The 15,088-nt window shown below is 34.7% G+C and overlaps 1 protein-coding gene across 1 annotated transcript in view; it reads right to left on the minus strand.

Annotated features, from left to right (window-relative positions):
• The window catches only part of IPO7 (importin 7), a 52,197-nt gene that overhangs the window by 18,205 nt on the left and 18,904 nt on the right, over positions 1-15,088 (minus strand). The window contains exons 3-12 of the mRNA XM_087868048.1: positions 14,271-14,424; positions 13,360-13,518; positions 9,331-9,487; positions 7,671-7,760; positions 5,105-5,199; positions 4,905-4,989; positions 2,229-2,363; positions 1,487-1,586; positions 668-744; positions 390-506 (exon numbers count right to left, since the gene is read on the minus strand). Coding sequence (XP_087724174.1) covers positions 390-506; positions 668-744; positions 1,487-1,586; positions 2,229-2,363; positions 4,905-4,989; positions 5,105-5,199; positions 7,671-7,760; positions 9,331-9,487; positions 13,360-13,518; positions 14,271-14,424 — 1,169 coding nt within the window. The remainder of the gene's footprint in view (positions 1-389; positions 507-667; positions 745-1,486; positions 1,587-2,228; positions 2,364-4,904; positions 4,990-5,104; positions 5,200-7,670; positions 7,761-9,330; positions 9,488-13,359; positions 13,519-14,270; positions 14,425-15,088) is intronic.

A 15,088-nucleotide genomic window follows, 5' to 3' on the forward strand; every position in this document is an offset into this window, starting at 1 on the left:
ATACAATGGAACATTATTTGGCACCAAAAAGAAATGAAGTACTGACATGTGCCACAACATGGATGAACTTTGAAAATATTATGCTAAGTGAAAAAAGCCATTCCTTAAGAAGCACATGTTATATAGCATTCTCTTTACATGAAATGTCCAAAATGGATAAATTCATAAAGACAGAAAGTAGATTAGGGGTAGCCTAGGGCTGAGAAGTTTGGAAGAGAATGGAAAGTAACTGCTAATAGAGTTCCTTTTGGGGTTGATGGCTGCACAACTCTGTGACTATATTAAAAACCACTGAGTTACTCACTTCAAGGGGTACACAGTATGGTATGTCAACTGTATCTCAATAAAACTGTTATTAAACCACTACTTGCACACAGAAGAAGAAATACCTTCAGAAGTATTTCAGCTAAAGAACCAATCATATGCAGGGCTCCATCTTTTTTTCGAGGATCAGCATTTGGTTCTGTAAGAATCTGGTAGCAAAATCCCATTGTCTTTTGCAGTACCTAGATTAAAAAAGAAAAGTTACCACTTTATTGGATTTCCGAACAATCCTTAACAGCAACAAAAAGACAAAATGACTTACATGGCTAACATTAAAAGCTGAGTGTATATCTGAGCAAATTTTAAATATTAAAGCAAAAGTTCTCTATGTTAAATAACCTACCTCTTTCCTCTTGCTACAAGCTGTAAACAAAAGTGTCTGGGCAGCAGTGGTAGGGGAAATGAAATCTTCAAACACATCTAGAGAATAAATTTAAAATTAATACAAAAACCAGTAATTTCACTTTCTTCAACAAACATTTTCATGTAATTTACAAATGACACTCTGTAAAAAGTAAAGACCTTAAAATTTTGCTTAATGTTCATTCAAGGTATAAAAAGGAACCCAGACTCCTATATAATTCTGCAATAGTCTAATTTCATGTCTTTTCAGCACAAATTAAATTTTAATCCATTAATTTCTCTTAATGATTATTTTCTTTCATACAAAACACAACTACTGTGAGAATTTTCACAATATGGTCACAAAAGTACAATCTACTACAAATACAAAAGATTTTGGTAGGAAGAAGGACTAATAGTCAAATTACAATCCTTTAGTTCAATGCAGAGACTCCATGTGACTCCAGCTTCCAATATACTTCTCAGTCCCACACATGATGACTGACATGGGATCCAGAAGTATAGTTCTGACACTTAGTGTTAAGGTGTAATCTTGAATTTCTAAGTTTTAGCATGTGCCAAAACCATATCTCCAGTAATTTTAACTTAATAACACTACTAGTTGTGTCCACTAAAAATGAAGATTATTATCAAATGCCTAATGAATAGACCCCAAATGTCTAAAAAAAAAAAAGGATAAATTACATTAAAACAACAAAGATTTTTCAGCACCAAAAGTGAGGCCTTAAGACACCCCTATATATACCATATAAAAACTTAGCTACTAACATATTTTGTTTCTATGAAAGTGAAAATTTACCAAACTTCATGCGTATATATTCATAAGGGTCTTCTTGCCAAAGTTCTTCATCAGCATCTGTATAGCACATCAATGGAAAAATAACATCTTGGATAATGCCCTGCAATTTAAAAGTTAAGAAAGTAACCTTAAGCCAGTCTTCAAATTTAAACCTTCAATTCCGGTTAAGTGCTAAAACAAAAGCAACCCAATAATACGTACTTTAAAGCTTAATATCAAACTTCGGTAATGATTCTCAGATCAACTATTAAGGTACATACTACTAGCCTTTGTGCAACAAATAATTATAAAATAAGACATATGTGTATATAGGTAGCAAATAAGTATTCTGAGAAAATACATTATGAAATTTTAGTCCATCAAATCCTACAGTTCCAAATAAAGCAAATAAATTACTCATCGAAATAGTACATAAGCTAATTACCCTCAAAACTAATCTGGTGAAATAGTCCTTGGTTTATTCCAAATTACAGGACTAAAATATTACAATCATAAGCTAGCACTAAGAATTTAAAGGCAAATTTTAATAGTTTTAGATTAAAAGGTAATCTGAATATTCACAAAATACCTTTCATTAAGTTTACATCAAGGTATTTTCTCATTTTCTTACTATACTATCAGAACAACAGCACTAGACTAAGTAACACAAGTCAACAAAATATGCATTTTTTCAACTTTTATGATAATTAATGTTATTTCCATTATATTTTCCAGAAAAACATTTCAGATAGAAAATTATTACTTGTATATGAGGCTTCAGATTCTTCCAGGTGAGGGCATGAGAAACTCCTTGATTAATATAATTTAATGTCTGTTGTAAGACTCGAGGAGCCATATATTGTTTCTCCTTGTACTGATATAATACCTTCAGTAAAACCTTTGAAAAAAATATTTGATCAAAACCCAAAAGTTAAATAGAAATTTTAACCATTTTATAAGTCAGCAAAAACATTTGACACGTATCTTTTTTTTTTTTTTATTAATAATGATTTTTTATTATGTTAGTCACCATACAGTACATCCCCAGTTTTCGATGTAAGGCTCGATGATTCATTAGTTGTGTATAACACCCAGTGCACCATGCAATATGTGCCCTCCTTACTACCCATCACCGGTCTATCCCATTCCCCCACCCCCCTCCCCTCTGTAGCCCTCAGTTTGTTTCTCATAGTCCATAGTCTCTCATGTTTCATTCCCCCTTCTGATTACCCCCCCTTTCTTTATCCCTTTCTTCCCCTACTGATCATTCTAGTTCTTATGTTCCATAGATGAGAGAAATCATATGATAGTTGTCTTTCTCTGCTTGACTTATTTCACTAAGCATTATCTCCTCCAGTGCCGCATTTGACACGTATCTTAATACCCAGATCATCATCCTAAAATAACAACCATATTCTTTTAAAAAGAAAGTAATTTTGAAAATTATGTATTAGAGAACCATATTTATTCCCAAAGTATTCAAATAAAAAAAACTGAATTAATACTATGTCAAAGGACTAGTTTCTGATTAGGTATAAAAAGAAAACCACAGGTTACTTACTGAACATGCCACAATTTTTTGAGATAGCCCTGCATTGTTATTTACCTCCCAGAAAAATCTTACCCAAACCATTTACCAATTTAATGTCTGCCACGAGCTCTAATTCTATGTATTTCAGAACAGCGATTGTCAGGATTTGGCCCACAGACCTCCTGAAGGGTCTGTGAGGTCAAAACTATTTTCATAATAAGGCTAAGACATTGTTTGCCCTTTTTACTGTGTTAACATCTGCATCGATGGTATAAAAGCAATGGTGGTAAAACTTCTGGTGCCTGACATGAATCAAGCAAGGAGTGGCACCAAAGTGTACCAGCAGTCATCATATTCTTTACAGCCACATTAACTGCAAAATTTTCCTTAAGAACACTCTTAATGAATCAGAAATAGAAATATTATTAAATGGGGAGTATACATGTAGCACTTCTTCTACACACCAAAGTACAATGGTTGGAAGAAAACCTGAAATAGTAGCTTTCCCCATCAAATGCTATCATACGCTTGAAAGAAAAACTGACAGACAAATTATGGCTATTTTGACTTGTGTGTATGGCACATTTTTCCTCAGAAATGAATAAAATGAGCCTGTCACTTCAAGGAAAATAACCAACAGTATGTTACTGGTGTTAAAATATGAGCTTTCAAACAAAAATTAGAATTCTCAAAATCTTAGCTGCAAAGACTTAGATCCACTTAATTAGCTTTCCAATATTTAATGATATTTCTGATGACATCAGTGGTAATATTAGCAAATGTGACTTCTTTTTTAAAATTGCATAATGAGGGGCACCTGGGTGGCTCAGTCAGTTAAAGGCCTCCAACTCTTGTTTTCCACTCAGGTCATGATCTCAGGGTCATGAGATCGAGCCCCAGGGTAAGCTCAGCGCTCAGCAGGTAGTCTGCTTCTTTCCTCCCTCTCCCTCTGCTCCTCCCCCTGCTCATGCATGCTCTCTCTCGCTCTCTCTCTAAACTAAACCCATTAAAAAATAAAATAAAATAAAATTGCATAATGAAATGTATTAACATTTGGAAAATCTTCATTAACTCATTTTCCAAATGACCGGCTGTTACACAATCACGTACGGATAAATGATCTATTCAAAGTGCAGTACAGATCAACGGGTGTTAATGTAACAGAATGTAAAATGCTTGTTGGTAACAAACTCTACACGGAATTAACCTTTAAGAAACTACCACTATTGAGTGGCTCAGTTGGTAGAGCATATGACTTGATCTTGGGGTCATGAGTTTGAGCCCCACATTGGGTGTAGAGTTTACTTAAAAAACAAAAAAGACAACAATCATTATCACATTCTGATGTGATATTAAAAGAATTTCCATAATTTTGTGAAAAGTCTATTAGAAGTCTTTCCTTTTCCAACTTATCTGAGGCCACACTGTCTGTATTTATGTCCACCAAAATAAATTAAAACAGACTAAATACATAGGTAGATGAGTATGTAACTGCCTTTTATTAAGCCATACATTAAAAATTTAGTAAAAATGTTTAACAATGCCATTTCCTTTTGTTAAAAACTTTTCATTTTGGGAAACAGTTATTTAAAAAAAAAACACATATTCTGTGTTACTATATATTAGGCTTGTTATTATTTTTAAATGAAATAATATTCTTAAATTTTAATTTCTAATATGATAAGTATCATAGGTATAATTCACATAAATGGAAGCTTGCTGAGGTTCTCAAAAACTTAAGGGAATAAGGAAGACCTAAGACCAAAAAATGAGAACTGCTACAAGGGTTCAAAATGTTAAAGACTGCTACATGCAATCTTTGGGTACCAATAAACCAGAAAAAAAGCAAGACAGAAATTAACCTAATAATGATGTCATCTTTCAAATTAGAAAAATTCTTAGACTTACTTGCTGGACACCAACAGCAAACGCCTTCAGAAATACTTCAGCAAATTCATTATACTCCTTGGACACATTGCCAGGGCTTCCATATCTAAAAGAACATTAAAATGTCCACTGTTTTTTAATAATGCTTTATATATTGGTACTTATAAAACTAAGGGCTTGAAAAAACAAACTTAAATCATCATATACTGAGAGAAGCTTACCTTTCAAAAAGCCTTGCTAAGATATGTAAAGCCCACTTCTTACATTTCCACCACGGTAACTCTGGTCTGTCATCTTCTTCAACCTGAAGTGTTTCCTTTAAAGAGAGATTTATTTAATGATAGTAAAAGATGATACAATCTAAGAGGAACAGCATGAGGCGAGTAGAAACTCACAAAAAACATGAATGTTGGCCTTTTGTAATAAAAACACTTTAACCTGCTTCACTACTTGGCTACAAAGGATATGCTTTTTAAAATTCTTATAGAGCAAGCTCAAACACAAACACTTTAGTCAAAATCCAAATAATGTAAAGTCAAGGCCATGGAATGTAGTTTAATAAAAACTGGTATAGCTCAAATCAAAAGGGCATGAGAAACACCATTTCAGAAATCTGGTTTCAGAAACATTAGTATTAACACAAAAGGATAAACAGATGAAGACATTCATTTAAAAACAATAGTGAAAAACTACCAAGAACCTAAACACATTCACTAATAAGCAGATGCTTAATTACAGAACATCTATAAAAGACTACTATACGACCACTAGAAGAATGGACTGGATCCTTACATACTGACCTACAACATCCCGACATATTTTTAATTTACAATGAGAAAGTGAGACTTTGGAGGAACCCCAAACTAAACTAAAAGTGAAAGCAATGGTACAACCACTTTGAAAATCACTTTAGAAGTTACCGATAAAGTTAAACATATACCTACCCTATAACCCAATTCCACTCTTTGGTAATTTACTCAAGAAAAATGAAAATATGTGATCACAAAAAGGTTTGTGTAACATTCATAGCAGCTTTATTTGTACTACTAAAATCCTGAAATCACCCCGTTGTCCATCACCTTGTGAATGTAAACTGTAGTATATCCGCACAATAAAATATTACTTGGTAATGAAAAGGAACTACTACAACACAACATGAGTATATCTCATAAATAGATCATGCAAAAGAAGGTAAATACAAAAAATTACTTTTATATATAAGTTCGAGAACAGGCAAAACTAATCTATGGTGCTAGAAATGAGAATGGTGATGACAGGAATGACTAAAACTAGCCACCAGCAAATATTCTAAGTGATGATTACATGTATACATATAATGGATAACTCACTAGACTATTTATAATACGTGTGTTTATGAATTATACACAAAAAGTACAGAGTGTATAAATGAAAACTTTTAAAATTTTATTTTGTACCTATTAAATGTGTCCAGAAAACTATACACCAAACTAGTTTCTTACAGAGTGGAAGAAATGTTCTATTCATTTCTTCTACACTGTTTTTGTTTTCATTTTTTAAAGTAGGCTCCACACCCAGTGCAGAGCCCAACACTGCCCTTGAATTCACAACCCTGTGAGATCAAGAACTGAGCTGAGATCAAGAGTCAGACACTCAACCAACTGAGCCACCCAGAAGCCCCTACAGTTTTTCTTTTTAAATAGAAATTTAAGCAATAAACCACAAAACAGGAGGTTGGTCTCACTTATGCCACTAATAAAACTTTTGGGATAAATTATATAACCCGTCTATGTCTCTATTTAAAATAAGTTCAGGGATACCTGGGTGGCTCAGTCAGTTAAGCGGCTGCCTTCAGCTCAGGTTATGATCCCAGGGTCCTGAGATGGAGCCCTGCGTGGGCCTCCATGCTCAGCGGGCAGCCTGCTTGAGAATTCTCTCTCTCCCCCACTCTGGTCCTCCCCCTGCTCACCCATTCACACCTTTTCTCTTTCTCTAAATTAAATAAATAAATCTTTTAAAAACCTTCTCATCATAAGAGAAGAATTTTGTAACTATGTGAGGTGATATATGTTACAAACTATTATTTAAAAACTAAGACAATAAGATGGGGTGTGCCTGGCTGGCTCAGTTAGAAAAGCATGACTCTTGATATCGGGATCATGAATTTGAGCCCCACGTTAGGTGTAGAGATGACTTAAATATATAAAACTTAAAAAAAAAATTTTTTTTTAGGGGCACTTGGGTGGCTCAGTTCGTTGAGCATCTGCCTTTAGCTCAGGTCATGGTCCCGAGGTCCTGGGATCAAGCCCCACGTTGGGATCCCTGCTCAGCAGGGAACTCCCTGTCCTCCCTGCTCCCTCTCTCTCTCAAATAAATAAATAAAATCTTAAAATTAAACAAAAATTTAAATAAAGGGGTCCCTGGGTGGCTCAGTTGGTTGAATGTCTGCCTTCGGCTCAGGTCATGATCTCAGGCCTGCGATAGGCTCCTTGCTCACTGGGGAGCCTGCTTCCTCCACTCCCCCGCTCATATGCGTTCTCTCTCTCTCAAATAAGTAAAATCTTAATAAATAAATACATACATACATACTGAGAAGAAACAGAAGCATTAGGATAAAGAGATAGATATAAGTACCTAAAAACCCTGCACAATTTTTTATTAATATCACAAATATGTAAACAAAATGGTCTCTTCAGAATAGTTTGCCTCACGAATTATATAAACACATAAAAATATTATAGAAAATATCAGTTAAAATTCAAAAGATAATTAGATATTTTAGTAAAATAAGAACACACAGAGACTTACATTAGGTACATCTCTGTTCACAACAGTTTTTAAAATTTCTATCCATTCCGTCAGGTTCTGTTGGTTTATCAGCTCCAGCGGTAGTGTATACTAAATGAAAATCAAGAATCAATACTTTAAAATCCTTACAAAAGAAAATCCCACTTCCTTTAACTCCTCACAAAACCTACAAAAAGTATTTCATTCAATCCACATTTCCCGATTTTTGTACACAAGCAAATTTCTTATCTGGCTGATTTGGTCAGTTACCTACAATGGAGGAATGTGGCACTGACAATGAACATCCTTCTCCTATTCCCAAATTACTGGGCATATATCTTATTTTTACTTTAAGAGTGATTCTGTGGACTTCTAGTGAACGTCTGTTACCAAGTGAAGAAAATTTCTATTCCAGGACTCTTAGTTTGTTTTTTGTTTTTGTTTTTGTTTTTTAAAGTGGGAATGGTTATTAAATCTTATCAAATGTTTTATCTGGCATCCTTGGAGATCGTTACAGGTCTTTTTTTTCATATAAGAGTTAATTACAGAAACTGATCTCTTACCACTGATCCACTCTTGCATTTCTTGGATAAATCCTCTCTTAATAGGCTCATAAAATCAATATCCTCTTCAGGATTTTAGGATATCTATTTTCATAAGTGAGACCGGGCTATATTTGTTATCAGGGTACGCTAGCATCAAAAAATTAGTTGGGAAGATAAATATTTTGCCCTATGCCCTAGAACAATGTACAAAAATAACTTAATCTAAAAGTTATAATCTTACTAATTAGAAAACAAACAAAAACAGTATAGCTATTATATACCCAAATCACTTTTAAAAGCTCTGTAAGAAGTCAATGGAACAGCATTAAAGTGCCCTTTGGTTCAGACTGGGAGATGATAGATTGTCTTTACTGATCTAGCAAAGACACGCAAAATCCAACCAATGTGGTGAACCAGTTACAATCTTAGTGGGAGTCACAGGTCTATTTAAACGAGATTTTAAAGTCAAATAAGGGTATGAATAAGACCGAAGGTTCTAACAGATGAGATGAATCCTTCTATGGCTATATGCCACAAAAAGAACTAGAATTTTAATCCTGATCAAAAACTGTTTCATATAAGTAATTACATCCCGCTAAGAAAAACACACAATCATTTCAATACTTTAAAATCATTAATCATTTCCTTTTAATAGATATCTTTTATCCCAGGAAGATTTAGAATATGTAAAAATGATGAAGCCCATTATTGTGTGCCAGTCAAGCCACAGTTATTAGTATTTTTGTGTTAAGCTTAGGAATAGGTTTTGTAATTACTGAGACAATCCACATATATTTGGCAAATCAGGTTCATGCTAGATATAAACTGTTATTTCAGTAATTGTTTTTCAGACTTGTGAATTCTTAAGGTGAAAGGCATAATAGTGTTAGATGGTTTAAGAGAACTTCAGACTGACCAGTTATAATAAAGATTTATCGGGACTGTTTGTGTATTTAGGGAAGTGTGCTTGGTTAGACTTTTAATGCACTTATAATTTTGGCAATTTATATTTGACTAGCAAATCATCCATTTAATCTAGATTTTCAAATGAAATTATTAAGACACAGAAATTCTTTGTTATCTTTCAATGTAGCAAATGACAGACACATATATAAAAACTGCTTTATAAAAATTACCTGAACAAGAGCATAGAAGATCTTGAAAATCTGTTTCTGGATGAGGACAGATTGATCAGACTGATCAGAAAGAAGCTGGATAAAGCGGTCCTTTAGAACTGGCAAGAAATGCTGCATTGCTGCTACCAGTGGACTCCGTTCCTCTGGTTTCTTGTACCTTTGGGTAGGAATACAAACTAATTCTGTAAGAATTTACTTCACAATTTTATTTATACGTATGAGATACAAAATTAAACTGCTTGTTTGTTCACATAAAAGTAAGGAAACACTTCCTAAGCAACTTTAGATTCCAAGAAAGAAAAAGAAAAGCAAATTCAATTGGACCAAATCATAGCAAAAACAACTTAAGAAAAACCTCAAATAACAAAACATCTAAAATTTTCTGAGCATTCATTATGAAGTCAATAATCCTCAAGGCTCCATTAGTATCCTCACTTCAATAGTTTGAGGAAACTGAGGCACAGAAGTTATCTTTCCCAGCATACTCATCTAGGTATGAATTTCGGCAGTCAAGATCCAAGGTCTGCCCTCTTAACCACTTCACTACACAGTCTCTAATTGTGCATACTTAACAACTGAGGAGCTACAATGAGTTGGCTTTTAAATAAAGGCAGCTGATTGATATAAAATTGATTATATATTACCATCCTTAAGTTATTTATATACCAAAAGCATTAAGGCAGAAGTGGCATCTAGAAAGCAGAAAATAAGCACTTTATAAACGGGAAGTTCTTTTGTAACCTATTTGGCAACAAAACCTGACTTCAACAGGCTATTTATGGTCTTCACTTATCCCATCTGGAGTGGATATTCACATATTTTGTAGCAGATATGATAATATGTGTCTGACTACTGGATGCTGGTTCAATTTCAACAGGAGTGTTTAACATGAATTATGTGAACCTTATTATCTTTCTAAAATCCAAAAAATCCTGAATTCTGAATCACATTTGCTCCAAGGATGGGGGTAAAGAATTGCTAACCTAAGTGAGAAATTTCCACATATACACTTCAGCATTTTAACAGTACTATTTAAAGAGGTCTGTTGATTTTTTTAAATTAAACTGTACTTCAATTTAAAAAACACATTATCAACTATGTTTCAATGAAAAAAAAACTTTAAACAACTGAATTAACAGATTAGAACTACAGGGGGACACCTGGGTGGCTCAGTTGGTTAAGCGTCTGCCTTTGGCTCGGGTCATGAGCTCCAGGTCCTGGGACAGAGCCCACCTGTCCCAGGACCCGGGGCCCTGCTTCCTGCTCAGCAGGGAGCCTGCTTCTCTCTCTCAAATAAATAAAATCTTTGAAAAAAGAAAAGAACTATAGGAATGACCCACCTTCCATTATCAATAGGCAGAAAAGCTTTACAAAAATACAGACTAGTGGTTAAGTCATTATTCTAAAAAACAAAATTTATCTTTTTAGATTAGACTGTTTTTTAACTTGTTTTTCCTACCAGACTCCGGTTTTATCTACTGGTAGCCTTCTTGAAGGAAGAAAAAGAATTGAGTATCTGAGCACATTTTTAAAAGGTAAAGGTAAGGGGCACCTGGATGGCTCAGTCGGTTAAGCATCTGACTCTTGATTTCAGCTTGGGTCATGATCTCAGAGTTCTGAGATCAAGCCCCAAGTCTGGCTCTGCACTCAGCAGGAGTCTGCTTGAGATTCTCTCCCTCTCCCTCTGCCCCCCGCCCCCCCACCCCCTCTAAAATAAGTAAAATCTTAAAAAAAAAAAAAAAGGGTAAAGACTAGATTCTTTTTCCCTACTAGGTGAAATCAGAACCGAAGTAAATTGCCAAGAATAAAAAACACCAAGACAAATGTGCTAATAATGATCGAGACTATTAGACAATTAAGTAACAGATTATTTTAAATACTGTTTTAATGTGCTGAGAAATTACACCTAGCATACATATTAAAATAATCTGTACAGTTCTTTCAGTCAGTAAAAACAATTAACAACTTATGAAAGGAAGCCATTTGCAGTCTCCAATCTGATTATATAAACTACAATGATTATAGACAATATTTCCTTTTAACAATAAAGGTACAACTATATTATGCACTTCTCTCCATTTACCCAACCCAGATGATTACCCACATTAAGAGGGCTTGAGTACCTATTCCATATTATACATTCTTCTTTCCAGCTCCCTCTCTACGTTGAGGAAAGGACTCGAAATTAAGTGGTACTAGTTGCTAATCTACGCTAATTGGTATATGAAAGTAATTACGGTAGGAAACAAATTTCTAACCCATAAGACCTGAAAGTTCCTGAAAGCATGAAAATGTGACACTAATAAAAGCGGACTACCACAAGGCTACAATGTGCCAATCTGGTGAGCCGTGCTCACAGGAAATCCTAAGTACTAGCCCATCATTTGACTGTTAAAAAACCAAAAACATCTTCAATGGTATATTAGTATCTAAAAGGTTACATCCAAATTCTCCATCGTGGCATTCAAAACCCTCTTTAACATGGTCCCAATTTACCAGTCCAAATTTATCCCCCACCTCTAAACAGAAATTATCCATACCATTTAATGGTCTCCTCACTACCCACTAAAGACAGGATCTCATTTCCACCTCTGTACCTTTCTTTCTTTGTTCATACTACTCCGTATGGTGTGACATGCCTTCCTCTTCAAATGCTCCTTCTGTGCTCCTTCAACTGACAAGCATTTCCTGAGGATCTATGCTCCTGAAGACCACCACAACTTCCAATTTCTCCATGAATTTTCTTAGAACTGCTTCAGTCCACACAGATCCCTTGTGAACACCTTGTGCTCCACAATCGAACACTGGCTGAAAATGAACTGGAATTCCAATATTGTAGCAGCCTCCTATGCCTCCCATTTAAAAAATCTCTGTCACACTCTCTCCTGCTAAGATTATAGGACAGGAGAGACTTAACCTCCTCAATGACAATAACAGCTTATTATTGTTATTCTCTCTCATTTTAGTCACTCACTTACCAGAACTACAACAACTGGCACTCTGATAGAAGTTGGAGCAACAGCTGGAACATTCCTTAGCAGGAAGATGGGTAGCTGGTGGGAACACAAGAAAACACCAGTACCAATGCTGTAAATGGTATATTTCTCTCCTGCTCAGAAGAAAAGCAGCAGTTCATCAGCTACTTTCAGTTGGGACCCAAAAAGGGTATCGGAGGCTAACTACAGGCCCCAGAATTAGAGGGCTCACAATGGCATCTGTGCAGCTGTAGGACTGGAAATAAAGCCACCATCATGGTGTAAGCGTTCCTCATGCCTTCCTCAAAATTTTCTGTTATCAAAACTTTCAAGTGCCTACAAATTTCATTACTTTCACTACACACTTGAGATAATCCCTTCAATGTATGGCTTACCACTCTTAATGCTATACCTCAACTTCCAAGGTTACGTCTTTTTTCTCATTCCTAAACCCAAATCTAAAATGATCCCTTGGCCTAAAATCTTTCTTACTGATACTAATTAGTTATATGAACTATGATTTGCTCAAATATGCAAACACTGAAACAGGTGACTATGAATCCCTCAAAACACAATGATTAAAAATGATCATATGAAATTTCAACATATCCTTTTTAAATAATTATAGGTAGGTTCTTGAAACTTATCAAGACCCCAAATTAAGATAAAAAATTCACAGAAAGCCAGAAGTTAAATAAAGAGCTCTAATGCTCAAAGTACTCTGATACCCTTCACATTTTAAAAAAGCTCATGTTTAGGCCTTTTATCAGCACAAATTGAGGAGCCCATATTGAGGAATTAGAGATAACCCAGTTTTTAATAGGGATCAGATATTAAGAAAAAACGGTAAAACGAGTTTCTCAGTTGAATCAACAGAAGCGACTGCAGAATTAAAGAAAGAATGCTATTTTAAAAAGAAAATACTGAATTAAAATCAACATATAATTCATTAATTTTTATATACCAAATGTAATTTTAGATGTTCAAATAAAATACCTAAATTTCCAAACTTTTCCTACTTCTCAAATCTCTGTAGGAATTGAGAGACACTTACTCATAATTTTTCACAAGCTGATAAAGGCAAAGAAGAATTCCTAGCCAACAAGCACTGTTATCAGACTGAAGATAGAAGCCAATTTTGTCCACAATGGCGGTCCAGCGGCTTGGATAATCATGTTTGATGATATGGTGAATGCATGTAGTAAGCTGTACCCTGAAAGTCAAAAATAATAAGAAGGAAGAACTGTTACCTAGATAAAATTCTGCTCATACAAAGAAAATGCTTAGACAAAAATAAATAAGTCACTGAGAAAAAACTACCTGTCCCTACTGATTTAAAAGAAACCCAACAAATATTATAAACGTAGGTGATTTTATTTTTCCTTATTTTTTCATCCCCATCATTAACTGATGAGTTTTATTTAGAACACAGCTATTTTCATTAAAAATTCTGCAAAATCAGGGGCGCTAGGGTGGCTCAGTCAGTTATGCATCTGACTCTTGATTTTGGGTCAGGTCATAATCTCGGAGTTTTGAGACTGAGCCCTCCATCAGGCTCACGTTCAGCAGAGTCTGCTTGTCCCTCCCTCCCCCTCTGCTCTCTATCTAAAATAAATACAATCTTTTAAAAAAAATTCTACAAAATCATATAAAAATAAGAACTTTTAAATATCAAGACCATATAATACAAAGTATACAACAGCATTCTACAGTTTTCTTTACCCCCTTTCACCTGATCATACGGTTTCACAAATTTTACATGAAGTTTAGAAGTTTTTAGTTTTTATAAATGTAAAAACTGCAGTAAGAAAATAAAAGGAATTTGCCAGTAACAGCATGTATTAAATTTACTGCTATAAAAACGACAGGTTTTTATGTTCTGAAAAGACCCACTGCGCTGTCCCCTCCCAAACTCCACAAACTATGTACCTGAAACGATGGGTAAGTTTTAAAATATACATATACCTGATGAGCTCAGGAGAGTGGATAATAGCTTCTACAATATTTTCTCGAATACAATGTCGATCTTCTTCTGGAATAGTATAAGGGGATATATCTCCCGGTGCTGTTTCCCGATCAGGCCAATACTGTGTTATCATATTTTTCAAATAGATAACACCTAAAATGTAGATCAATTTGACAAAAGAGCATTTACTGTGAAAGCACTGTGAATACCCCTTGTAAGTTTGTTCACACCTACATTTAAAATACTGCGCATTCTATTATTTTCGAAGTTGATAATCAAAACACAAGTTTAATTCTTAGCTACAGTAATCACCCCTGAAGTTATTATTAAACACACAGCCTAAGAAACTGTACAAATAAACACACTATACAAACAAAACTATTAAGGCTTTTTATATCACATTTATACTTTTTATCTTGCTTTCTATAGGAAAACTATTTGGATTAATTTTTTCATATCAATTTTCCAAATGAAGTCTCTAAAGACAAAACCACATACACATACCGATACTGCTCCCACAATTAATAACACTACTGTAGAATGAATATTTGTGGCCCCCTCAAATTCATATTGAAATCCAAACCCCCAGGTTGATGGCATCAGGGGTGAGGTCTTTCATAGGTGATTAATGTCTTCACAGAAGAGACCCTGAAAAGGTTCCTCCCCTCCCAACATGTTGGGTTCTAAGAACCAGAAAGTGGGTCCCCATCAGACACCAACTCTGCTTGCTTCTTGATTTTGGACTTTTCAACCTCCAGAACTGTGAGGAATATATTTCTACCATTCAGTCTATGATATTCTGTTATAGGAACCCAAA

This window comes from Ursus americanus, chromosome 16, assembly GCF_024610735.1.
Source record: "Ursus americanus isolate L20-20 chromosome 16, mUrsAme1.1.p, whole genome shotgun sequence".
Lineage (NCBI taxonomy): Eukaryota > Metazoa > Chordata > Mammalia > Carnivora > Ursidae > Ursus > Ursus americanus.